The sequence below is a fragment of the Babylonia areolata genome, chromosome 2 (genome assembly GCF_041734735.1).
Source record: "Babylonia areolata isolate BAREFJ2019XMU chromosome 2, ASM4173473v1, whole genome shotgun sequence".
Lineage (NCBI taxonomy): Eukaryota > Metazoa > Mollusca > Gastropoda > Neogastropoda > Buccinidae > Babylonia > Babylonia areolata.
Genome location: NC_134877.1, coordinates 11,020,173 through 11,047,777, shown reverse-complemented (window position 1 = coordinate 11,047,777; position 27,605 = coordinate 11,020,173). Strand labels below are relative to the sequence as shown.

At 39.8% G+C, this 27,605-nt stretch overlaps 1 protein-coding gene across 1 annotated transcript in view; it reads right to left on the bottom strand.

Moving 5' to 3' along the window:
- Positions 1 to 27,605, bottom strand: part of LOC143297594 (ubiquitin carboxyl-terminal hydrolase 40-like) — a 47,952-nt gene that overhangs the window by 16,228 nt on the left and 4,119 nt on the right. Inside the window, exons 3-27 of the mRNA XM_076610010.1 lie at positions 26,325 to 26,380; positions 24,713 to 24,826; positions 22,599 to 22,724; positions 22,196 to 22,234; positions 19,530 to 19,679; positions 19,038 to 19,124; positions 18,077 to 18,259; positions 17,212 to 17,349; positions 15,384 to 15,452; positions 13,957 to 14,093; positions 13,112 to 13,281; positions 12,471 to 12,552; positions 11,579 to 11,771; positions 10,867 to 10,954; positions 10,321 to 10,391; positions 9,422 to 9,735; positions 7,040 to 7,130; positions 6,650 to 6,697; positions 5,735 to 5,837; positions 4,902 to 4,972; positions 4,140 to 4,266; positions 3,143 to 3,273; positions 2,392 to 2,467; positions 1,406 to 1,631; positions 681 to 746 (exon numbers count right to left, since the gene is read on the bottom strand). Coding sequence (XP_076466125.1) covers positions 681 to 746; positions 1,406 to 1,631; positions 2,392 to 2,467; positions 3,143 to 3,273; positions 4,140 to 4,266; positions 4,902 to 4,972; positions 5,735 to 5,837; positions 6,650 to 6,697; positions 7,040 to 7,130; positions 9,422 to 9,735; positions 10,321 to 10,391; positions 10,867 to 10,954; positions 11,579 to 11,771; positions 12,471 to 12,552; positions 13,112 to 13,281; positions 13,957 to 14,093; positions 15,384 to 15,452; positions 17,212 to 17,349; positions 18,077 to 18,259; positions 19,038 to 19,124; positions 19,530 to 19,679; positions 22,196 to 22,234; positions 22,599 to 22,724; positions 24,713 to 24,826; positions 26,325 to 26,380 — 2,956 coding nt within the window. The remainder of the gene's footprint in view (positions 1 to 680; positions 747 to 1,405; positions 1,632 to 2,391; positions 2,468 to 3,142; positions 3,274 to 4,139; positions 4,267 to 4,901; positions 4,973 to 5,734; positions 5,838 to 6,649; positions 6,698 to 7,039; positions 7,131 to 9,421; positions 9,736 to 10,320; positions 10,392 to 10,866; positions 10,955 to 11,578; positions 11,772 to 12,470; positions 12,553 to 13,111; positions 13,282 to 13,956; positions 14,094 to 15,383; positions 15,453 to 17,211; positions 17,350 to 18,076; positions 18,260 to 19,037; positions 19,125 to 19,529; positions 19,680 to 22,195; positions 22,235 to 22,598; positions 22,725 to 24,712; positions 24,827 to 26,324; positions 26,381 to 27,605) is intronic.

The following is a 27,605-nucleotide window of genomic DNA, read 5'->3' as shown; positions in this document are numbered from 1 at the left end:
CATGACCGTTTTATCGGGACGAGCGTCCCCTCCGCGATCAGCATCTGCAGACGCATCGCCGCGGTCCCTATCGGGAGAAATCATGAGCTCCGGACCTGGGAGAGTCTCTTGGCGAGTATCTCTGCCAGCATCATGATCCCTGCCTTCGTAGGATGGCAAACGAGGCATGGTACCACGCGTAAGCACCCAGCGAACAATACGAACCCCAACAGAGAAAGGAAAGACAGGATCGACTCAGAGGTAGAAAATACGAAGAAATCGAGGGGGCCGAGTCGAAACGAGTACACAGAATGTAAGCACAATACACATGCAAGCCGCATACAACAAAATAAGGCCAAATGAAAACGCTTAATAGCCAAAAAAAGCGTTAGACGAGACAGAGCGAAAACCTGACAAGATGGCGTGGAGAGCCTTGGCCAAAGGAATGGTTCAGCGCTTATAGCTGTTAGAGGCGTTTGATTGGCTAAGAGCGGGCCAGACTAAGAGGGGCGTCTTTTCACTGTTAGCCGCGCGAAATTTGGCCAAACAGAGCAAACCATAGGCCTAGTTTGCATCAGTTTGACATGGTACAGTATATGACACCAAAAAACAATTTACCTTGTCTTCAGTGGTATTCAACTACAATAATGACAAATCACAAAGAAAATAACAAGACAGGGGAGCTGCAGGAAATGACTCACCATGGATTTGCACTGACATTCACAATCTCCACACCAATAGGCTGTTTGTTCTCCACCTTCAACCGCCTGTCAAGAAACAACCAGTTTCAAGAAATTTGAATGAAACCGTTTACACTTACATACCATTACAATCAGCCACATAAATGCATGTACACATACACGCACACTCTCTACCCTTCCCACACCCCATTCCTGACACACAACCAAAATTACAATGTTGCACAGCTGGACGCAGGGAAAGAGTCCATGGGAAGACAGAACAGTGGAATGTATTTAGAAAGGTAATGAAACAATGAACAAGAACATGACGGATGGAACAGATGTAAAGTGGACTGAATGTCAAGTTCCTTCACTCACACAACTACACTCAGGCTTTACACAATACGGTATATAGATCAGGCCAGGCTAAAGACTTTTTAGAGGAGTTTCAATGCATCAACTGTCCCTGGATCTAATCCACAAATGCACCAAAACATGGAATTACATACATATCTCCCAACCCCTACCCCACCTCTGAAAAAAAAAAAGGAATTACATATTCATAAAATAAAATTAAAAAAACTTCAAAAGATAACTTTTAACAAAGGTGCACATTCAAAAATAATTTCAGGTGATGTCCACCATTATGTTTTCTGTGAACAAAATACACACAAGCTAACAATAAAACAGCTTGTTAATGAAATAAATAATCACATTCAGAACAAAGACAAACATATGGGCAATACCTCAGGGTGTTATTGGGATCACGCAAGACTCGTCGAAGGCGCTGGTGTTTTCCTTCAATAATGCGAAGACGCAACTGTGCGGGAATAGCATGCCGCCTTTTCTTAGCAAGAAGTTCAGCAACCTGAATCCTCAGCACATCCAGCTTGGAATCCTTGTCAATCTCAACGTCACCAAGGAAGGCAGGCTCGATGGTGGAAGGTTTACTGTAATCGCTGATGATCAGATCTGGTTTCAAACAAGAAACATAATAAAATGTCATTAGAACAAGCTTTAGAAAAGGTCTAGTTTAGTAATAACCAACACTGATTTCATTCCTTTAAAATCTTTCAACTTTATCAAACAAGTAAAATGAATCCTTTCACATTTTACTAACAGCAGATTTCAAATCATTTAAACTTGATAACAAGCACCTAATAACAACAACAGAAAATAAACAAACCAAAGGAACTAACCATAGAAGAAAAAATATATAATCTACTTCTCAGTGCAATGGTAACAAACTGGGTAATCCTGTTCAAATTTATACTCTCTGTACTGAATCCAAAGTCTCATTCCATTTTCATATCTGTCCATGTAATACTCCATCAGTAAGTTTCTCAAATTTTGGCGCTGTTATGACCATACAACACGAACAAGATCAATAAAATCCATTCACCTCCCCCATTCCCTGATAAACTCTTCTGTATGTGTACTGCAAAACTTGAACACTACCATGTAGAACAGCATTTCTTTGCTCTAAGCATTGCGCAATTTAGACAGATGCTACAAGCAATATGCAGTTTAGACAGATGCCATGAGCATTACCCAGTTTAGACAGATGCTGTAAGCATTACACATTTTCGACAGAAATGCTGCATTCTTGTGCTGATATAACACATGTATACATTTACAGCCCAGCACAGTTTTGCTATAAGCATGACAGTTTAGACAGACGGAATGCCACAATACTGTGCTACCACATTTGCATACACTGATGTGTGCTTACCATCCATGTTTCCTGCTGCATCCAGAAACATCTGACTGGGAGAAGGATACAGCCAGACAGGCAGAGAGATGTGTCCCTGCGTAACATATACAGCAAATGACCATTACATACTTATACAGGACAAAAAGAGAACAAAGGAGGAATACTCTGTCATGTTTTTTTAACTCAAGCAATATCTATGATGGCTACTGTCATGAGCTGGCATCTACATCACACTTTGTTTCACAAGTTTCCACAGTGTATAAAGGTATGGCAGGTGCATCATCTCTGAAACTGAAATATAAGCTGTTTTCTTCAGTGTATCATCTTGGTTTGAATCTTATGAAGCAATGTATTGCCAAAGTCGTAATTTAAACAAAATCAGTCCTGACAGTTGGTTTGAATAATCATGAAAAGCTTAAAGCTTATACTGTGCTCACATGCAGCATTTCAATTTTAAAGAGATTGCTGATGAACCATAATTATTCATCAATAATATCATAAACAGCAAATAAATAAAATTACAAAATGAATAAACAAACAAGCAGATGACGCTATTATCAGTAACAGCATGACATTAAATTATAGTAATCATTTGAATTAAAAGCACAGCGAGACCACCAAATACTTAACAAAAATCACAACTCATCAGAAATTAACTTTTCTACAAGGTGGGGGGTGGGGGTGAGGGGGCGGGGGAAGAAAAGATTCAGTTAGCATCACAGGAACTGAACATATGGCTGTGCATGAAACACCGGGTCACCATAGTTACCTTGGGTAAGAGTCGCCCCTTCTCCAGGACAAAAAAGTGACAGTTTGAGAACAGCACCATGTCCCAATCTTCCAAAACATTTATCCTGTCAAACATGAAGTTGGATGTGCACAGGTGCCAGTCAGAGGGGTCTGTGAACAGAACAGGCAACTTGTGAAAAACAAAAACAGAAAAAAACCTGGGTAGAGTGTGAGATAATGTGACAGAGCGTGATAGCCTCACACAGTTAGAAAGAGAGAGGGAGAGAGAAAGAAGTTGGGGGGAAGGGGAGGGAGATGGGGGGTAGGGGAGAGAGAGAGAGAGACTCAGAGAGAGAGAGAGAGAAAGAAACGCAAAATGAACAAAATAAAACCAAACACTTTATTTCACCGATACAAAGCAATATAACGTCCCCTTGCCCTACAGAAGTAATGACCTTGAAAGACAGAACTGTCAATGTGTACCTGCGACATGACTGCCTTCTAGACAAGATCCTGCACCACGATTGAGTCGCTACAGGTGGTGTTCTGATTTGCTACAAGACATCACTCGCTAACTCCTCTGCTGAATCAGTAAACAATCAGTGTTCAGTCTTGAGCCAGGTTAATTGAGGACCCCCAGTGGATCAAGTTCATTACAACCCCCCTGCCCCTAAAATAAAACCCAAACAACTTCCATGGACACTTAACAAGACTGAAAACACTGACATCAACTTTTCTGTTTGACTGAAAAAAAAAAAGTGTTCAGTACTTAACCTATTAATCTCTTTGTTGAACTGGGGAAGGGCGAGAGTAAATCTTGCACATAATCATTCCTATATTCAAATCATTTAGAAAAAACAACAACAAAAAAAAAAAACAAAAAAAAAAAACCCTGTGACCTTCTATAGACAGACAAGACATAAAAATTTCACTGATGACCTGATCAAACAGCTGCAATATTGATACTGGCATGTTGCAAGTTCTGTAGCCACTTATTTCATCTTTAGTTCTACCTCTACGTGAAGTCTGATACCCACCACTCAAGCCTGCGACTTGTGCCATTGCCAGAAAGCATTCCTGCACTGTACTGTTCTTCTGGATGGTCACCTGCATACCTGGCTGGTCAGGAGCTGGGTCTGGATACAGCTTGAACTCAAAGGACATCTGCAAACCATGTGCAATATTGAATACTTCTCTCATCAAACATGCATTTGTGTATTAACGTTCATGCACACCGTAAAATCAGGCTGCTGTTTTCACAAAACACTGAACATTTTCTCATTTGAGCAAAAGGTTTTCTTCTTCCAAAGATAACAGAGAACCATATATTTTAAACGCAAAATACACAAATATGTGAATGATGCATTACATTTCAAACAAAAGAAAAACAAAATCTTTTATTATATAACTTCCTTTCTCCAATCAATTCCTTCATTCATTCACGTTGCAAAAAAAAGAAAAAAGAAAAAGAAAAATGTTTTGTAATGTCTATTCTCTTTTCTCTCTCTCCCCCTCAGCCCATCATATCTCAAACAATCTACCAACTCCCCTTCAGGAGGGGGTGTGCTGTGCTGCGTTGCGTTGTGCTGTGCTCTGTGATCTGTGTGTGTGTGTGTGTGTGTGTGTGTGTGCGCGCGCGCACGCGCATGTGTGTACGTATGTGTGCATGTGTGTGTTGATGTTGTAGCTTTCAAGTGGAGGGGGCAAGGTCAAATCTTGTTTTAACTGCCTTTCTTTATAACTTTATACTCCTCATTTATGAACAGAGCTATGACAGACAACAAAGAAAATCCTCTCACAGCAGCCAGGTCCAACACCAGGTGTGTGGTGGATGTGATGCCAGCCTTGCCCACTGTCACCCTCTCATCATCTGTACAGAACAAATCATACAGTAAATTTCATGTCTATTTTCAAAATTCTCATCTGATGCTTAAATTTTTTTTTAAACCCTCTTCACTCTTTTACTCCTGTATGAATTAGTTGGTGAATGGTATGTATTGTCAACTCCTGTTTTGATGCCAGACTGTTTAGCCCTCTGACCTTCTTCTTTCTCCCCCACCCCCCTTTTTAAGGAGAGTGTCTGACTAAGCCTCTTCAGCTGAGACAAAAAAATAAACATGATATCTGACCGCCAATGTTACCTGCAATGTCACCTAGAAGAAAGTTGTCACACTATCAACTACACACAAATAATCAATGCTGCACATTTCTGACATTTCTTTGAATGTAATGCTCAGTCTAGCCTGACCTATCCGTGATGTTTTGCTCAACATAGGAAATACAAATTCATACTTTCTTAACACACTCAGTACGGCCAGTCCTCTCTTCTCCTCTACACAGACCCCTCGGATGTCCAGTGGGTGTCTGAATGACCCAACCTTTAGCTTCCGTCGTCAGAATTGTGGTATTCTTTGTCAACATTCACCTCTTCAGTGTAAGAGCCTTCCGCTTATAATATTTTGATGGTTGTACTTGGGGTGAAACGCTGTTAACGTCGTCTCTTTCGCCGTTCGTATGGAAAGAGTTAACAAAAGAACACAAACAACACATGATATCCATCTACATCTACTGTTATGTTTTTAAGTTCACGCTATGCACATTCAGGAGAAAACAACGATGAAGACAGACTTACACGGCTGCTGCATCCCTCTGATAGGATGAAGCTCATTAAGAGTAGTGGAGTCACACTGGATGGAGTACATGGTCATGAACAGCTGTTTCACCTCCTCCACCGTCTGAACAAAACAACAGGACACATGAAAAAAATGTTACTGGAACCGAATGATTTAGTTCACATGTACAAATACTCACAATCACATGAATAATGTTGCATCTTACTTTGGGGTGGGTAGGAAAACATACATTCACAAACTTCAGGCAACTTCTCTTTCTGCTTTTTTTTCCCCAGTAGTTTATCACTGTTAGCTGTACCACAATACATCCTAATCTATTGTATAATCATACTCCTACAAGCAGTGAACAGTACGAGGAGAAAGGCAATATCAACATTTCCAGCACCTGCTGTGTTCTTGGAAATATCACTGTGAGCTATGTAACACAGTGCCATGGTGGCTGGTTAGTTGAATAGCAAGACTGAGTTTTTGTTTTTTGCTGGGTTTTTTTACTCTGCAAAAAACATTCTTTCTGACAGGTAAATTTAACATTCCTGTTAGCTATGAAAAGTGCCAAAAAGTATGTAATAAATACCTGGCTGATTTGTACAGAGTACCAATCATCAACAAGACAAGACATCTTAAAGGAAATCCACCAGACAGAAGCAAGAAAGGAAGAAAGGAGAGTAAATATCAGAGCTACAGCTCAATGACTTTATGATTTTCTTTTTTCAAATCAGTAACAGGTCTTTCAACAGATTCAGTCTGTTACCATGAAAATATGTTCTTAATAAAACTGCAGAAAGCATTTTCATAACAAAAGTTTGTCAGAGCAAAGTCAGTATAAATTTTCGGCTGAAAGTGTACATGACATGGCAAAATAATACCCCTAGCACCATGTATATGTATTCACACATTTTTTTTTTTTTACTCACCATGCAGTTTTCGACCTCCAGTTCCAAGACAGGCGAGTCCTTGGATTGCTACAAACATACAGAGTCTGAACAAGCATATTCAACAAATCTAACAAAAATTATATGTGCATACATTTCTCCTCAATGTGGCAGATAGTCTTGCCATGATTAAATCTAAAATGGAATACATAAAACAAGGATTTTAATCACACTATAACTGTACAAGCATAGTACAAATCACATATGTTAACACGCTTGAGGAGAGATCATGCCACGACAAACCAGACAGACAGATACACATACACACACTGACATAAAGAGTGATCAGGAGCTAGGAGAAAGAGTGAGAGGGAGAGACTTCACATTCCATGACTGAGTGAAATAAAGAAACAATAAATGGTTAATACACACCCTATCACATCGGTTCTCAATGTGAATACAGAAGCGATCATCAGCTGGCCAGGAGACTGGTTCAGAAGCACCATCTATGAGCATGTCTGCCCTGAAAACCACAGACATAGAATAAATAGTGCCCCTGCTCCATCAGTTAAACAAAAGATAAGGAAAGCACCAAACTTGGTGAGGCAAGACAGAAACCAGACTAACTTATCACTGCATAATAACAAACATTATATCTGTCAGACTAACTTATCACTGCATAATAACAAACATTATATCTGTCAGACTAACTTATCACTGCATAATAACAAACATTATATAAGGTAAAAAAAAGAATCTTAAAAAGAACAGATTCCTTCCCGCAAACAATTCACTTTGGAGTTATCTTCACCTTCACCTTCACCTCTCCCGTAGTCTGGGTTCAGACCGTTGGGGCACCGCTGCTGACCTGGCCACCACTCCTCTCCACTCTTCACGGTTTTCTGATTTCCTCAGGGCGTCACCGAGCGTCAAGCCTGTCCACCCCCGGATGTTGTCTTCCCATCTCTTCTTCTGCCGTCCTCTCCTTCTGCCTCCTTGTACGGTGCCTTGCAGGAACGTTTTGGCAAGACCAGATGATCGGGAGATGTGTCCATACCATCTAAGTTTGCGTTTTTTCACTATGGACAGAAGGTCTTCGTAGGGTCCAATACTTTGCTGGATTCTGTTCTTCACTTCCGTGTTAGTGATGTGGTCTCTGTAGGAGATGCCAAGTAGTCTACGAAAGCATCTCATCTCGACAGCTTGGATTCTTCTCTCGATGTCTGCAGTCAGGGTCCAAGTCTCGCAGGCGTAGAGCAATATTGATATAACCAGGGAACGCATCAGTCTGATTTTTGAGCTGAGAGCGATGTTTTTGTTGTTCCAGATGGTGTTCAGCTTGTTGAGTGCCGTTGTTGTTTGGGCAATTCTCGAGAGTACTTCTGGTTTAGATCCTTCATCTGACACGATTGCTCCCAGATATTTGAAGCTGTGGACTGTTTTAAGCTTTTCGTCGTTGACTTTGATGTCAATGCTGATGCCGTTGGTGTTGTTAGTCATCAGTTTGGTTTTCTCCGCACTGATTTGCATTCCATACGATGTGGAGGCTTTGTCTAGATGTTTGACCAGGCTTGCCAGTTCTTCTTCTTTTCCAGCCAGTCCATCAATGTCGTCGGCAAAACGTAGGTTTGTGATTGTTCTGCCGCCTATGCTGACTGTTCCTACATGCTCTTCCAGTGCGTCAGTCATTATTCTTTCTAAGAAGATGTTGAAGAGTGTTGGGGAGAGTAGGCAGCCTTGTCTCACTCCGACTGTGGTTCTGAACCAGTCCCCGATGCTATTGTTGAGGTAGACGGCGCTGGTGGCTTTGTCATAGAGGTGCTGTATCAGTCTGATCAGGTTGGCGTTGATGTTGTACAGATTCATGGTAGCCCACAAAGCTGCATGCCAGACCCTGTCAAATGCCTTCTTAAAATCAATGAAGACATGGTAGAGGTCTTGTTGGTGTTGATGGTACCTCTCACATAGCAACCTCAAGTTGAAGATTTGTTCAGTTGTGCTCCTTCCTGGTCTGAAACCTGCCTGTTCTTCAGCAATGATGTTTTCTGCTTGTGGTTTCAGTCTGTTAAGCAGGATTTTCAACATGACTTTGCTGGGATGACTAATCAGGCTGATGGTGCGGTAGTTTTGACACTGCTGGAGATTGCCCTTTTTGGGAAGGGTGATGATCAGTGATTGTGTCCACGAGTTATCTTAGTATAGTCTAAAAAAACCCCAACAACCCAACCCCCAAAACAAACAAACAAACCTTCCTCTCCACCCCCCCCCCCCCAAAAAAAAAAAATCAAAAAATCTGTCAAGTCTTTAAAACAACAACAACTAATTTCTTCAATTTCAATATTGAAGCATGTTACAAATATTTGTTTCATCTTCAATGGTTGTCTTTAAAACATTTACAGCTAACCAAATTCATCCTCTGATAAACACTTAATTCAGTGAAGCAAACCACCACCAGTTGAAAAAGGCGGAGATCTGGCTATTCCAAAGAAACACAGGTTATGCTATCAATGTTTGGAACAGGTGAATGTCACTACATATTGGGATGTCCAGTACATTCTGACAAAGCAAAACATACCTTTCTAATGTTCACTGTGTATGCCCATAAACAATGTTGACTGTTGACTGAAAAACAACTTTCACAGCTTTGTCAGTGTTTGAGTGTATGTGTGTGTTTGTGTGTGTTCATGTGTGTGTGTGTGTGTGCACTATGTACATGTATACATTCTTGTGGCATTCATAATTTCTAACAGATCTATATAAGCACACAGTAAAACCATTTTTCTACATACATTCAGTCATTATTTCCAAACCAACCTGGACAAGTCCACTCCAAACGTTGCCCTGTTGGACCCGTCAAACAGAATGCAAGCTTTATCTGTAAGGCGCAAGGATTCAAGGGTGTCCAGTTCCCCCCTGTTCTCATCGTCACCCTTCACCACCACTTCTGGGAACTGAAGCTTTAGCTGGTCCTCTGGGATACCAGTCAGCTTGCTGACCTGGGTTCGGAACTCTATCAGAGTCGTATTCTTGGGGAAGGCATGGGTGACCGTGCGTGGCGAACAGTACTCTTTCAGCTGCAGGATGAGAGGTTCGCTTTCCACCCCGGTGCAGACTGACTGGCCATCCACCTGTCACAACCACAGGAAAACAGGTGTCACCTCCGCACAATTACTGACCCACATACACTCAAGGATAAAAAATACACACACGTCGGATAAAGCAAAGTAAGTAAATACACTGAAGGATGACAGGAGATGAGCAGCAGACAATGGAGCATTTTCTCACCATGTAAGGAAGAACACTGATTTCAAATGATATCGACTGATCGACTGCATTAGTCAAGGCATCATGTTTCAGAACTTAACACAGGACAGCACTCATAGTCATATGCTTATTTGACATCTCTGATAACCAAAACATCATCACTTCAAGTTGGAATACGGCGCTGGTCTAGCGTGGAAGTCAAAATTAAAACATGAATACAACAAAGATAATTTGTAATTCCTTGTTTGCTAAACTAATTTTTTTTTTTTTAAAGTAACAGTTGAACAATTTGCTTGCAGGCTTTTAAAAATTTAAATTTAGTCCCATGAATAAAATTAATCCATCCATCCACCGTATGCAGTTTTCTTTACCCATTATTTTAATGTTGTCTGTACATGTTAACCAAAGTGATTTTCGTAATTTCAGTCCTGTTACTGTAAGTCACCAACCTGATGGCCATCCCAAGCAAACAGCATTGTACCACTCTCTACTGACAGCTCCTCCAGAGTTTTTTCCTTTTCTGTAAACAAAACAAAGCAAAACAAAAATAGTGATCATATTTCAAGCATCGAATCTAAAACGACACAAATAAGGCCAATAAAAAAAGATATCAAAATCATTATATACTAAAGAGTCCCTCAATTAGACACAACATTCTCAAACCTTTAGAGATGCATGAGTATGTTTATGAATTTGCATAGGCTGCATGGTTTTCATAAGTCCAGGTACCTTTGTGCACACACCTGTTTACAAGGACTCCTACCAATAAACATCAAAATTGAATGTTGACCAATATTGTTGATTTTGTACCTGCCTTATCAAGTGGTAGCACAGGAAGTCATTCAGACCATGATTTTTCAATGCATTTTATGGTCCTTAACATGGTCATCACCACTGAGAGAAAATGCACATTAGATTTTTATATGTGAAAAAAAGAAAGAAAGAAAGAAAAAAAAACAACTGTCAATATGCTGTTACAAGGAGAAGCCACTCACCTGTCAACTCATCGTAGAGATGTGTCTTGTTTCCCCAGCACTTCATTCTGTGAAGGTGGAAACCTTCTTCCAGGTGCCCTGAGCTCAGCTGTTGATAAAAACTTCAGTCATTAAATCAGACTGTCCAGACTATGTGTGAATGAAAAAGTGTGTGCTGCTGGATGCAGGATGTAGTGAGGACACACGTTCTGTGAGTTTGTGTGCATGTGAACATGCTTGTGTGTGTGTGTGTGTGTGTGTGTGTGTGTGTGTGTGTGTGTGTGTCAGTGCATGTGTACATGCATGCACCTATGTATAGAAGAAAGTTTGTCACTCAGTTAACAGGAAATAGAAAGGGGATCTATGTAATGCTAAATGCTAGTAAAAAAAAACCCAAACAACTTTAATGCCTTAGCTCATTATAATGGACACATAAAATTTAATATTGCACCTGAAAAGACATATTAGAAAATGGCAGACTGTCAGGACAATTCAAAACTTCTAAAAAAAAAAACCCAAAACAACAACAACAAAAAAAACCCAAAATAAACAAAAGGCTTCTAAAACAAAATTATTTCCCCCCAGAAGTTGTTGGTAGGAAAACCACCTGTCCAATGACGCATTTGAAGCATAACAACCCAGACAGTCCAAAGCAAAAAGTGTACAAGAAAACCAGTCCAGTAAAGCAGACTGGGTCACCCGACAGAAGGTCCACCTCAGGCACCATACTCACCATGCTGATGAAGGTCATCAGTTCCCCAAGTGTCTGACTCCGGGGAAGGCTCTCACGGATAGAACCATTGTCCGTCGTCAGCATACCATTCTCCACCTTGTAGTTGAAGTGGTAATGAATCTCAACTTCCACCTCCCTTTTCTTCCTCTCTTCTTCCTCTTCCTGTTCTTTCTTCACTCTTTCATATTCCTGCCTGTAATCACACACAATCAACAGAACTAATGATAGAAATCATAAATCTATAATAATTATAAAATATTAACCTTTGGTTTTGTTTATGTCAGAACAAATCAATCCTTAGTATAGCAATCTAAATGGTTGCAAACTGTAATAGTATGTGTGTGCCAAAATGAATGATTGTGTACTTGTCTGAAATAACCTTGTCATGAATATACAATACACCAAGGAGTGAAATAAGATGATGATGACAAACTGGAAACTGCTCTTCTGTTCCTGCTGCACTGTTTCAGATGAGAGGAGAGCAGTGACTGAAGGAGGGGGATGGGGGTGGTGGTGACTGGAATTTCATTATAAATCTTCATTTTGAACATTGCAAGCTTGTGCACCTCAATTGAAACCAGTTAAATGTAACTCCAGCTGAGTAACTCCCCAAAATATGAAATAAGAATTAATCCCAGTCATCCCAGTCAAAGCACTGCATGAAGCCTGAATAGGAAGAAAACATTATCCAGGGCAGTCAAGTCCACAAGCATTCTTCAAAGGGACGTCACACCAGGGCAACAGTGTGAAGTTTTGTTCCTTTATTACTGCATTTTGGTTCCAGTCCAATGTTTCATTTGCACCTAGCACAACATGGCCAAGATCATCTGTCTGGACAAGGTGAGTAACAAGACCACTGTAGGCTTATATGCCTCTCCAAACATTCTCTTACCTTGTTCTAAGCAGCTCTTGATTCTTTGTATCAATCTCCTGCTTGAGGTGCTGAGGTATTCCGTATTCAGGGTTGCCTCCAGCTTCACAGACAACAACAATAAATCATATACATGTGGAAACAATAAAGTATCCAAGTCTCATTGTATAACAATACATGATTCCTTTTTTCATTTTTGTAATGGTTGTATCGAATGGGGAGACGTTGTTGAGCCAGCACCACATGCTCTGTTCAGACTGGTCCTCTGGGAGGAGATGAAAAGCGACACTGTCCACATATTGGCAAAGCGTGACAATGGAGATTCTTGAAGCTACCACATCCCTGGCCCTTTTTAAAATGAAACCAACGTATACCGGCAAAAATCAGCCACAAACAGCTTGAATGTCAGCGGCAGCAGATGGCATGGCCATCCACAAACTGCTCTGCCAAAACTGAGAAGCTACATCTGTCTCAGTCTGCCACAAATAATGTTTACCGGAGCAAATGAAAAGTGTGTGGACACAACAACAGCTGTTCACATCCAGATGAGAGAGAGAGAGAGAGAGAGAGAGAGAGAGAGAGAGGAATGAAGAGAAAAAGAAAAACAAAGATAGATCCAATCACACAATTTAGATAAATCTTTTTTGTTTCCTTCTACTTACCTTCTGTAGGACGCTGCAGGTTTTTCAGCCTATACATCAACATGTAGGCACTTTTCCTTCCACCATAATCATTCTTCAGTTCTTCAGCCAGCATTGGGGCCACGTTGGCATCATTAAAGAAAAACCAGTTCTGGCCATGTCTGGCATCTTTAGGTGCTCTCCTGTTATCCCTGTATGTACAAATATGAAGGGGAAAAAGCCCAAAGGTTTTGTTACCAGTGACCTTTTTCAACATTCTATACCTATTGGTCCTTCCAAAACATCTGTGAACAATATGTTCAAACATTTCAACAACACATATGATATAAGAACTTCATATTGCACACTTTGGAACATTAACATCCAATGTATTTTCTGAATGACTTCTCTTTCAGTGTGGCTTATTCTTTTATTCTGCCCTATTCCTTCCTTCCTTCCTTCACACTAAGACCAACATATTCAAGGTAACAAAGAGTGCACAGAGTCATTCCTTCTGTCAAATTACAAGGGATAAAATAGTAGACATGTTCAAACAGTTAACTGGAAACCACACTGATAACGCTTGTTCTCTCAGAATTAAACTGCAGAGAAATCATTGAAAGGATTCTGAAAGAGTTCGTGAGTATACAGACACTACTATAATATATGGGAGAATTGACAAGTGACATCATCGTTTTTGGTGAGGGGTTGGGGGTGAGGGCGGATTTGTACCTTTTCATGTGTCTTATCTCTTACTGATATGCAATATACGCATGTCATAAGTTTACAATATTTCTAAATATAAATATGTACTTTTTTCATGCAGTAAACAAACAAAATTGAATACAGTCACCTTGCAGCATCCCTGAGTAAGTTTACAAGCTCACCTTTTGGAGGCAACTGGATTTGCATTGACATCCTTTTTGTCTGACATGCCCTCAGTGCCACTGACACCCTTTGTTTCCTCCACAAGAGACACCAGGTTTTGGTCGACAAGGAAATATTCTGAATGGTCCTTCAGGAACTGAAAGGAAAAAAGTCAACCTCTAGCACTTCCCTTGGAACAGGTTTGTAAACTTTAAAAATATTCAATCATTTTGCTAGTTACTGACTGTCCAAAAAATGTGGACCGAATTTCATTACTGACTACAAGCTGCTTCGGATTATTTTAAGACGCATTCTCCAAATTAAAAAAACAAAACCAGAGGCGAAGCCTTCATGGCTCACACGTGGATCTGCCGATTTAGAAACTACAAGAATGAAACTGAAAACAGTGGTGTTGGGGGGTAGAAGTGGGATTTCAGCTGTAATATATTGACCCAAACAATATTTTTGCTCACTACTTGAAATGAGCGTGCTGGAAACTAAAGCTCATGTCAACCTGTATTTTACTGTGTCGCAATCAAAACACTGATCCGTCAAAGTTTCAAAATTCTCTTTATCATGACTTCCCGGCTTTGATAAATCACACCTTAACCATCAAACAGACTTTCAGGCTTATGTATATGAAATTCACTGGGGAAAATGAATTTGTCAAGCTTAACCCCCCCACATACTCTGTCCTCCCCCACAAACATACATGCACACAGACAACCAAAAAACAAAGTTATTACTAACATATATTAACACACACGTTTGCCAAAATTTCAGATTCTAATACGACTAAAGTTGCAGCATATAATGAAGAATACATGAAGCATACATGAACAATCAATCATTACAAAGACTCACACTCTTTACACAAGTGAGCCAAGAATCAATGAGGATGGATATAGACTGTTTCTGCTGTGAAAGGGATGTTAATTGCAACATGTTTCCTTATCATATGTAGACCTTTCAGCAGAACTGGTTCCCTGGTCATATACAGCAAAATTTCTGTTTGTCCTTATATAGTTTTTTTGTGGGTTTTTTTATGGCAAGAAAATATTAACGATGCATGTTAATCTTCTGCTGTTACAAGACACCATTTAAGTAAACCACTGTTAATGAGTAACGGTCCATGACCATCCACCCAACTGTTGATTCACAATTGTTTGTCGTTACTTATCCTGTGCCAATTCATGGAAGAGGTGAGAAGTACTATACTTTCTGCAGAACCCAGCACAAATTTTCTATCAAAGTAACATTGTAGCAACAACCCTGCAATGACTTTTTCCCCCCTGTAGGAATTAAATACATGACTCACCCTTTTTGCAAACAACCGCTTTTTAAGCAAAATATTTGCTTTCTTTGAAGCTCTTTGCTGCAATAACGGCCTCTTCAGACTGTATGTTTTTTTGCTTGATGTCAACTTTCCACGTGAAGGTTGACTCACCTTTGGGAAAGCCCCATATCTCCGTTTGTACTGCTTCGCCCATGACACTCCAGTCTGTCTGCTGATTTCCTTTGGAAACAAATTTTTAAAAACAAAAGATACATGTCAGTATGATGTGGAAACACACAAGAAAATGAGCATGCAGATAAAAAAAAAAAAATCCAAATCACAAGCTGGCTGTATATATCTTATGGGCATGCCATTAAAATCAAGGTCTAAAAGGTGGAACAGGTAGTCAGTCTGCACATTGCTACATCAACATTTGGCTTTCAGAGATCATTGACAGACACATCAAACTTACATTCTACCCTCAGAATTATGTCTGAGTGTGCGAGTTAGCTGCTGGGCTGTCAGGTGTGACTAACTTTGCTTGTAACCAGTCAATTACTTCACAGCTCGCACACGTGATTAAACAGCACTTCTGGAGAAAGAAAGTATCTTTGTATTTCACAATCCTCCACACTCCAGCAGCTCTGTGCTATCATTTACAGGGTTCAAACAGACTTATCACCATTATCTTTTTTTCATTTCTAAAAATAAACTCTAAAATCAGCAAGTGAAAAAAACCAACCAACCAACCAACCCCCCAAAAAAAGCTTTGTAAGACAAACAATTGTCAAACAAAGGTTAATAAAAAATAAAATAAAATAAAAAAAATACCGAGAATGGGCTTACCTTCATTTTCCAGTCATGTGTGTGTGTGTGTGTTTATTAAAATTGTGTGTGTGTGCATACGCATGTGCGCATATGTGTGTGCGTGCAGTGCAGTTCTTCTGGTGTGTGCTTGTGTTGGTACACATGCATAATCCGTGCATGCTTCAGGAAAGCAGTGTATTTCAGCAAACTATGAGTGTGAGTATGAAAGTAACAGGTGAAATAGAGAACTTTAAAACATAAAAAAGAGAGGAAATGTATAAGAAATTAACTATAAAAAACAACTAGTGAAATATATTCCTGTGCACAAACATACCAGGTGATGATCAATGACAAACTTCAGCCTCAGAATCAATCAAATTTGAAATGATCTACCGGTACTTCCATCAAGCCAGAAACAAAATTGTTTTATGTAAAAACAACAACAACAACAAAACACACACACACCAAACACATTCTCAGCAGCTGCATATATTGAAGCAGGTGCTATACCGTACTCAAAAGATTGTTTTTCAATAATACCTAACAATGGCAAGTGAGTACCAAATGAATTGTTTTTCAATAACAATGGCAAATGACCTTGCTTTCCCGTCCCCTTTTCTCTTCCTCCCTCCCCAAATATGAAGAATAAAACGCTAGTTAGATGCATCTCCCTTACTTGTTTTTATCCCTCTTCCCACCAACCCATCCTTCCCAGTCAACCTAGACCCAGCTTCAACCTTCTGATCCCCTCTTCACTTGCTGAGTGATGTTCAAATAGACCATGATCCAAGGGACAATACTTTATGTGCCAGCTCATATGTTATGAACTTCCTCTTTCGCTTCGTCAGGTCTTCACACTCAGCTCTTTCAAGTCTGGCCTTAAAACCCATCTCTTCCCAAGATAGCCTCCCTTCCCTGTCTTCAGCTTCTCCAGTTTTTAGAGTTATGCATGCGTGTGAATGACTGGTGCGAAAGCGCTTTGATTTGTCTGTGCACAAGATTTAGCGCTATATAAATAACATTATTATCATTATTATTATTATTATGCCCCTTGAACGAATCATCATCTGTCACATGGATGAGAACTGCAATGTTGATCTAAAGATTTTTCTAGGATCAGTTTGTTTTTCTTTACATACTGTTTAACTTTAGAAATATGATTATGTCTCTGGTGCCAACAAACAATACTTACAGTGGACAGCCTGTCCAGGGTCACTTTCCCATGTCGCTGCTGGGTTTTGTGCAGGATGGTGGCCACCACCTGTACTGCAGAGAAGCACTCCACAAGGTCCTTCTTCACGATCTGCGACTGATCAGCAGTGTCCCCGCCCTGAAATCACACTTCTGTTACTGATACTGCACTCTGTTGTGTTGTGATTTTGTGTGGCGTGCGTGCGTGCGTGCGTGCGTGCGTGTGTGTGTGCGTGCTCATGTGTGTGTCTGTGTCCCTGAGTTTGTCTGTACGAGTATGAACATGAACATGAGTATGTGGATGCATGAAAACAGTGATACCTGGCAAACAGCTGAACAAAGCTCAATACATTTTATAGCATGGGATTCTTATTTGCGCATTCTATATTCAGAATTATAAATAATTTCACACCCACCTTGTTTAGTGTTGCATTAAAACAAGTTTCAGACATGCCAACCCCTAACTACACTTGAGGGCAGCATTTCCATTATTTCAAAGTTGCGAAACTGTGTAGAACAATGTATAAACGTTGTGCTGGCTGACTCAGCCTAATAAAATAAAATGTCTTTGGTTGACAACTACATGCCATCGACCAACTATGACCCTTTCAGTTTCATATAAGTTGTTTCTACATTTTGATCTTTATCTATTATCAATTCATTATCACACATCTCGTGTTTTATTTTTGAAATTTTAGCCTAGCATTGCCACTGTAAGAAAAGTATTCTGAAGCTCGGTGAAACATGCCATGCTCAAATACAGCAGTTGGACTGTCTGTAATGTAAAACAAAACTAAGTAGAATAAAAACAAAACAAAACAAAACACCTCCGAAACCACCGAACAAACTGTAAACAAGAAACATACCGGAGTTTCCCAATGACCGAGACCATCAATGTCTCTGATACAGGCAGTGTAATGACCACCCCCACAGTTCCCACTGTGGACAATGACGGCCGTCAGTTCATAGACCGTGTCAGAGTCAGACCGGCCATTCTCCATGTACCGTCCCATGTCCAGCTCCATGGGAAAAGGAAACTGGTCGATCACCTGTTCACAGGGAAGAGAAATGTGAAACACCAAATTCTGTTCTGTCTTCTAGAAATATGTTGGCCTTGTAGATAGAGGGAAAAATGGTCTTCACGCTTATCAAACTACCAGGTGGTATCACTGGGAACAAACCCAAGCCCCTCAGATTGAAAGACCAACATTCTGACCACTATCACGTGCATAATATAGCAATGATAAACTTTTCACATGGAAGCTACAAATATACAATCCTGGCTGCTCAGTTCCCAAACAAAAATTGAAATAATCTTATTACCTTTTCATATCAGTGTGTTTATTTTCTGGTAAAACCAGTTTAAATATGGTAATACACATTAAGTATAATGCTGGTGTTTTTAGCACACATCTTTTAAAAGCAGATTAGAATGCTGAAAAGACTTTATTACACTGACACATACAAGCTATTAAAAAAAAAAGAAAAAAAAAGGACAAAGACAGTGAGCTGGTGGCTGACCCCTTGTGGACTGACAGTGGGCTAAAACGCAGGGTGATATCGACACTTGATGGTTTGACAAAAAGGTGGCATGATTACAATGTACTTTCTGGCTTCTGCCTTCCTTAGTGAAGACAGGTTGGAGAAGGGACAAGCTTCTTGACTTCTGGCATCTGGCCAAGGTCTGGTCAACACCAAGAGAGTGCTTCTTCAGCCACTTCTTTCAAGATCAGAATCTGAAATCTCAGTCATGTATTTCCCCTACCTCCCCAACCATTTCCCCCCTTAGCTTTTGTATAGTTTAAAAGAAAAGAAGGGCATCATTACCTTGTATGCCCTCCAGGTTGCTTTGTCAGTGGCAAATCTGTTCAGCGCCAGCATCAGCAATGGTGGAAGTTTTCGCAGCTTGAGACTCTGGGTTAGAAATAAAGTATCTTAATATAGTGACAACAGAACACTACAGATGGGAAATCACATTTACTGCTTGCATTTGACAACAGTTGATAAATCCAAAATACTGAAAACAAAACACACAAAAAAAAGTTTCCAATCTCCTCAAGTCACACAATTTTTACATGTGTGTCCAAGAACAAAAGCAGAAGCAGCAGCATTGACAAGACAAATGTATTTCTAGGGTAGGGTAAGTGCACTCTTCAGGTAGGCAAGCACAACATACACACAACCAAAACCACACCTGTCACTTTACATGATATGCACAATCATAAACAAGAATGTGTTAATTTATCTTGCAAATACAACCAAACAATTCAGACAGTTAATGAAAAGACAAAAGAATGAAATCAGTGCTGAAAGCTGTACCTTCTCAGCATCTGTGTGGCACTGACAGATATCACATCTGTATCGATTTTCACCAATCATCATCTCGGGAGTGCAAAACGCATTATGCAACGAGTCCCCCAGTCCTTTGGGAAACCCCTCCACTTGCACAAATAGCGTGGATTCCTCAGCCTGGTAACAAACAACAAACCTTCATCAAGGGCAGTGTTAAAGAAGAGCAATATAAAACATTTAAAACCATAACAGCATTTCAATATATGACTGTATCCAAAATTAATGAAACGTTTCAGAATGAAACAGCAATTGCAGTGAGTGAGACAGCAACAGATACAAACAGGGGCACACATACACACAAATTTAGGTGCACATCATTTTGAATGTACACCAGTAAAAGGGTTAGAATATGAAGGTTGTTCAATAACTTCCGAGATGCAGTTTTCTAAGGATACCTACCAGCAAACAGACCAGTCCGGTTTCTCAAAGTACCGTCCCTCAGCCCTGATACACTTTGTCATCCTCTAAAACCACTTTTCAGATACACCCGACCGTGTTTACAGGGGTACGATTAGATAACGCCCTTGAAATGAGCTCTGGCATCTTCAGAGATCTGGAACTTCTTCCCCTGCAACTGCTTCTTGGTGAAAGGGAACAGAGGCCAGTCACAGGGGGTCAGGCTTGATGAGTATGGCAGTGGAATGACCAACATTACACTGTCTTTTGTCAGAAAGGCAAGAGTTGCTGCCACAGTGTGAGTGTTGGTGTTGTCTTCAAGGCTTCCTACAGCTGGTCTGCTTAGAGTAGAGAATCCACAGGAGTTCAGTCAGTCGCAGGTCAAGAAAGCATTCTTTCTTCCATTCTTTCATCCAAACACATCACACACTGCCTTACAATCAGTTTACATGCACACACACACTGAATGAGTGAAAGAGGTACACACAAACACACACACACAAACACTCTCTCACTCAGAGAGAGGTAGAGAGAGAGATATACATGCACACACAAAGACAGAGATACACAAGCAAAAATACATACACACAAGAGACAGAGACAGAGTGACAGAGAGAGAGATACACATGCACACACAGACACACACACATACAGACACACAAACCACTCACCACCACCACCAGCTGCCCCCATGCCCCACACCCCTATACACACACAGGCATGCACACAGTGAGAGAGAAAGAGTGAGAGGAGTGAACCACTGAAAATGAAAAGCCGTACAAGGATGATGTTTGAAAGTTTGTCGATCCTGTCACAAATGTAATTATTTCCTGGGAGTTGCACGATGACCTGATTGACAAGTGCAGCTTTCCCTTTTCGGTTACCCATCTCCTTTTGAAGCTGCTTGATCAACGTCGGCCGATTCAAAATCAGCCTTTTCATCTTGTTTGCATTTTGAAGCGTCAAGCCATGATAGCGAAGACATTTTGATTTCAAACTGTTTCACAGAATACCTCACAAACCTCATTGTGAGCATACTGCAATGGGCAACTGTTTCTGTAAAGGGAGGCAAGACAAAAATAATTAACTCTGCAGCAGTTGCCGATTTCGTGAAGATAATATGCCGACCAAAAACTTGTGAAATGAGAAGAAGTGAGCGCTGTTGTTTGACCGTGTTCGTTCACTTTTTGACTGACGCTGATTTTATAATGCATCCCGCGGACTCCCTAGCCGAAACTGTAGTGCATCCTCTCTCATTTTAGAGAGTCAGGGACACACATGTGCGTTAACAGAAGCTGTGTGTCTTGGTGGAGCAGCAGGCCATGTGTAGGCAGCACTTGCACCATTCCTCGAAGACCCTGGTTGGGTAATAGTTGAATACCAGCTGGAAGTCACTGTCTTCCTATCTTCTACATATATATATATATATATATATCATGGTTACATAGCCAGATTTGGAGAAGAATCTTGTCACGACTTCCTTGTCAGCACTCCCTGACTGCTTGAACTTGAAGGTTTCCAGGTCATATTGAAAGACCTATGTTTTGTCACCAGTCAGGGTTTCCCAGACTCAATTTGAACATCCCCCACTGAATTTCATCAGCATATGGGTAAACCATTCTATTCTAACTCTCTTCAGCCCTTCCGTTTGGTTGCGAGGGACCCAAAAAGACGCAATGTTTGCTGACACAAAGCTAATCATCCTGAACTGTTCTCACACTTCCCAGTGAAAAGCCCAGTTCCTGCTGTATCTCCTGATCTGTTATTCTGGGACTGTCCCTGATCAATGACTTCACCATGGTTACTTTGTCCTTAGTAACCGCCGTTACTGAATGGCTGGGGTATGGTTGTCATCTTCAAGTTTCAGTCTTCTGAGCTGAAACTTTGTACCAACTGAAAACTTTGGCTATGGAAGGAGAATGTTTTCCAAAAACACATAGACAAACTCGAAAGGCATACTTCCAGAGGCACGCCTTTTTGAAAGTCTTACATAACCATTGCATTAAAATTTTGTCTGCTCAGTTCAATGTTGGCTTGAGAAGCACAGTCACCCTGGGCATCTATTTTGCAGTTAATTGCCTGTAAATGCCCTAATGGCTAATAAGCTATATGAGGTAGGGAAGTGGGAAAGGACATCTTGTGCACTGTAATGTCACATAAGCAGGAAGTTACAAAATGATTCTTGCTTTGTTTGACATATTTAAACTTTCACATTCTTGTCATTTTATGCTACTTACCTCTTTTTCAGTGATGTTACTGCAGCCACGGCATTGGATCTGTTGACAATGCAAGGTAAAGTTATAGAAACAATAAAAAAAAAAAAATCATTAGAAATTTGAAAAAAAATGTGGGAGTGATACTTCGGGTAGAAAGAACATAAAGAGAGGAGAGAGTGCCAGAACAAATCAAGACAAAGCACATACAAACAGAATAACACATAACACAAGTTCAGCAAACAACTATCATAAAATATCTTTACAAAGACCCCCGCTCCCCCCCCCCCACCCTCCCCCTAAATTTTTTTTCTTTCTCTAAAGGAGAGGAGTTGGGGTGAGGGGAATATAAACTCTTAAAAGACAGCAACTGAAAAAGACACAGCACAAATTTTCTTGGCACAAAACATTTGATCAGCATCTTTACCTTCTGCACAGTTGTAATATGCATGAGATCACGAATGATGTTCTGGCCTGATGTTCCCCTGAGGGAGTCATGCAAGGCAGGCAAGAGGACGGAGCTCAGCTCCTGAACATCATGCTGCTGTTGTACCTGCAACAATCACAACAATGTCTGTAGATGAACAAAGGAAAGACTGCATGGATCTTGGCTTTCTACTTTTAGTTTGTTTGATTAAAGACATCTTTTGCAAATCACAGACTGCAAATTTAAAAAAATCAGAAAACGTTTGCAACAAAACATTGGCAGTCAGGATTAAGCACAACAAGAAACAACAAAAAGGGCAGCAGGCATGTGCACGCACACAAACTACATACAGCAGGCATGTGCATGCACACACACTACATACAAAATCTATTTGAATATTTTGCTCTGCTACCATCAATATCCTTTCAGCCCCTTCAGCGCATACAAAACTCTGCTGCCCGACTCGTCCTCAGAAAGAAAAGATCTGAGCACATCACTCCTCTTTTGCAACATCTCCACTGGCTCCCTGTCTCACACCGAATAAAGTACAAGATCAGCACTCTATGTTATAGATGCATTCACAAAACTGCCCCTTCCTATCTCTGCGGCTGCCTTCACCTCTACACTCCATCTCGCTCACTACGATCGGCCTCGGATCCACTCTGTTTACGCATACCCAGATTCAAACACTCGACTATTGGCCGCCATTCTTTCTCTGTTTCTGGACCTTGCGATTGGAATGAACTTCCTTTTTCGCTCCGTCAAGTCTCCACACTCAGCTCTTTCAAGTCTGGCCTTAAAACCCACCTCTTCCCAAAATAGCCTCCCTTGCCTGCCCTTCCTTGTCTTTAGTTTCTGCAGTATTAGAGTTATGCATGCGTGTGAATGACTGGTGCGAAAGCACTTTGATTTGTCTCTGCACAAGATCCAGCGCTATATAAATACCATTATTATTATTATTAATATTACTATCATTATTAGTATGATTTTTTTTTTTTTTGGTTGTTGTTGCTGTTGTTGTTGTTGTTGTTTTGTGGTTGTTTTTTTCTTTCTTTTTCAGTCAATGAAGAAAGCCACGTGCAAAGCACAAAGAAAAAAGTATTTTTACCAATGTGTATTCGAGGGTCTTTTTGCTTTAATTGATCTACACGATGTGCGTCTTCAAGTAAGGTGCGTCGCATGCAAAATGACGACAATTTTATGTGAGTTCACACATGTCTCTTTGTGAAGGTCAAGGTATTCGTGTCAGGGTCGTGTGTCTCATCAGGGCTGTAACTCTCCATTTTCATGTGCTCACATTGAGCTGCGTAAGTTGTCAAATGTTGTGTCCACCTCCATGTCTTCTTCGTTTCGCAGACTATGATTTTTACGACCTAGATTTTTGTTTTGTTTAACCTTATAAGTTATATTGCCTTGCTTGTTCAGAATCTATAAATATGACTCACTTTGTTGGAAAAAAAAAAGAGCTGCATAGTTAAAAAATGAATAGAGGCTTAAAAAAAAAATCAGTAATACATTGATATAGCATTTCTTTAAAAAGAATGTGAAGACATCCGTCACATAATTTATCCGTATTGTCTCAAGAAATGTTTATTCATTTACTTATTTGTTTATGTATTTATTAAGATGTTTCACTACAGCGCATATTCTTGAAGCTCTATGCATTTTACATCATGTCATTGCCAACATTGTTGCATGTTTCCATGACACTTTTCATTTCTCTTTTCCTGTCCATTTGCAGGTAACAATGTATAACGACCACAGCAGAAAGATGTTGATGAATGAATGTAAGATTTGTGGAATGAATGATGGGGAATTAAAAAATTGTTGAAAAAAAAAAAAAAAAAAAAAAATCTGTCAATGTGACAAATGCAAGTTTGTTTTTTTTAAAACATGATCTGGTGATAAAATATGGGCTTACAGTTTCCAAAGCATTCTGCTTCGATTTACAGTCTTCTGACTACAAACACACACATTTATGTGCATTTGAGCGCACGTATGTGTGCACACACACACACACACATACACCCACACACACACAACACACATACACCCACACACATGTGGGCAAACACAGAATCCAAATCAGTGCAGATTGAGAAAAGACAATGTACCTCGTTCCCCCAGCCAAAGCTATCTGTGACCAGCTTACTGGACACTGCTTGCTGTTCTTCCATCATGAGTGAGGCAAACAGTTTTTGCAGCTCAATTGGAATGACCCTCCTTCTCTGTAAGGTTAAATAACAAAAACAAGTCAGTAAAGGTATCAAACAGAAGCATGTACAGTAAGGAGCTTTTGCTCCTTAAAATAAAACAAAGCACACAACTTCAAGCCAAATTCTGACTACAGCTTCTGAAGACTTTGTTTCGCTAGTTAATATGTTTTCATCCCAATGAACAACATCCCAAGAAATCAGTTTTATAATATATAACAATAGATTGTAGCTGAATGTCACTGATCATAAAGACAATACTGTTACAGTGTTAGTGTGACTGACTAAAGAATAGATCCGTAAAAAGGCACTCTCTCCTCCCTTCCGTTAAAACTAAGTAGAATTCTCAGTCAATGGAGTCTTTATAATTTATGTTCATCAAATATTCCTCTGAGACAAAAATGTGCCAAGCTGCCCATTCTTCATCAGAGCTTCAGCTTCCTTTCCCTGAATATTTTCTTCCACTGCAAGTTCACATAAGAATATCCTTCTTTCCTTAGGGCCAGAATTTAGAAATCTGGATTATAATAAATACAAGTTAAATTTTCTGTAAAGCAATGTCCATAACTATCCCCCATCCCCACCCTACATTTCCCTTCCCCACCCTGTTAGTGGTGTACATCCACATGGATAACATGATAGGACATTTGTCTTCTTCAATCAAACATCAATGAGACATAGAAACCGATACCACTGAAAACAAAAAACTGCACCTGTCAGAAACTGTCAATACATTTTCAAGACTTAAGTTGTTTATCACTTAGTTATTAAAAACATGAACTCTGAAATACTCATTTACTGCAAAATATATGTCATTGAGAAGAAATTATTTAAACAATTACAGTCACTAAACAGAACTGGAATGATCACAAACAGCAGAGGGAAAATAAAATAAGTCAACAAAGCAAACAGAAAATGTCTTCATTTTAAATTTCCAGCCATCTGAAAAATTTGACAACCTAACAATAAGGTAACATTGGTACTGTAGTAGCTGTCTCTCTTTCATCGTCTTTAAGATTCCTCTAATAATTAATACAACGTCTTTCTCAGTCTCTTTCCCTCCCTCCTACAGTTTATGCTTCTCTCTCACACTGACACATTTGCTGAAATGATTAAGAAAAAAACAAAGAAGTTAAAATGAAAGGTCGGCAAAGGAAGGAAGGGCCCAATCCTTTCTTTCAGCCACTTGAACCTTCCCTGACCGAAGTCTGGCATCCATTCACACCTGGGTGGAGTCAAGAAAATCAGAGTAAAGTGAACAACACCATGCCGAAACAAAGTGCTGAACTGTGTACATTGGATCAGAAGTCCAACCTCTAACTGATTTAGCTATGCTGCCAAGGTAATAATGAAGTCAATCAGAAAATTACCTCACTCAAGAAAAGATAATGAGCATTTGTTCTCTTCAGCTAAAAAGAAGAAGAAAAAAAAAGCTATACCAAATGTCCATGCCCTATTCAGGTGCATGCACTATGTCATACTTAATCACTTATCGAAGCAAAAAATTACTCACTTTTATGTCTTCCGCATGGAATCGAAGCTCTTCAGCTGACAACTGAAACATGGCATCTGGAACAAGAAGGCAGAAAAAAAATCCATAAATCAACTACGGTTAACATTTTCTGATCTAAACTTAAAACTTAGTACAAAGTCAGTGTCTCATTCTTTCAATGTTTCAGTCTCTTAAGTTATTGAACAAAGTACCATTAGATTCACAGCAGTGATAAGACACCAAATAAATATACATATTAGAAAACAAATAAATCATCATATGAATATGATGCTGACAAACTAATTCTATGTCTTACATTTACATTAAAAAGATGTAAATCATTAGTAAGATATAGGAGATACAATGACTACAGTATATGGCTTATATGTAAATTGATTTTAGGTTGTTATGGCTTGTCCAATACTTATAAGAGCAAATAAATGTGTATCTTGAGAAATAGATTTATTCAAATGTGATGTTTCAAGTAGTCATGGAGGCCTCCATTTGGATAAGGTTGTGAGGTCAAAAGTTCAGAGACTCACTGTGGCTTTTGGGTGACTTGTGAAGCAGATCAAAATGAATTTGCTAAAGAATACTGTTCAAGGTCTTTCTGAAGAAACACACACACACACACACAAAAGGAAAAAAAAAGAAAAAAGAAGAAGCTAAACAAGGTCTGTGTTGGAATGGATTTTAGTTTAGTTCCATATAATTTTGAACCTGTGTTTACAGAGAAAGCGAAACAAGCTGCTGAAACGTCAACAACACAGATCACAGTTGTGAGTGCTCAAAGTTGTCAGTGTGAATGTGGAAACTGTGTGTTTGCCAACTCCATCCTGCCTGAAGAATGCATGTGCTGCAGAGACAATGATACTGTGTGTTTGCCAACTCCATCCTGCCTGAAGAATGCATGTGCTGCAGAGACAATGATTTGACTGCTGCAGCTTCTGTAAACAATGAATGTGATAAGCCTGCAATTCGAATCACAGAACAATCATTGTTTTCAACAGTTGTTCTGAACCAAGCAATCCTGGAAGTTGGCTTTGTCAGTCAGTGCCAGTGTGACATTACAACTGACTTCTTTGTCTTACTCTTTCCAGAAAGCCAAACCCAATATTGCAGCGCCTTAAGTTGCACCGGGCTGATAGTTTAACTGAATACAACTGCTTCAATGTGCAGATATGTTCAGTTTAATGCATGATTCTGTCAATATTTACCATTATCCTGGTTTTTAAAGCATGGTGCTATTTCACTTTGTGTCCCCTTTAAATTATTCTAATAATCTAAACCTTTTCCATCTTT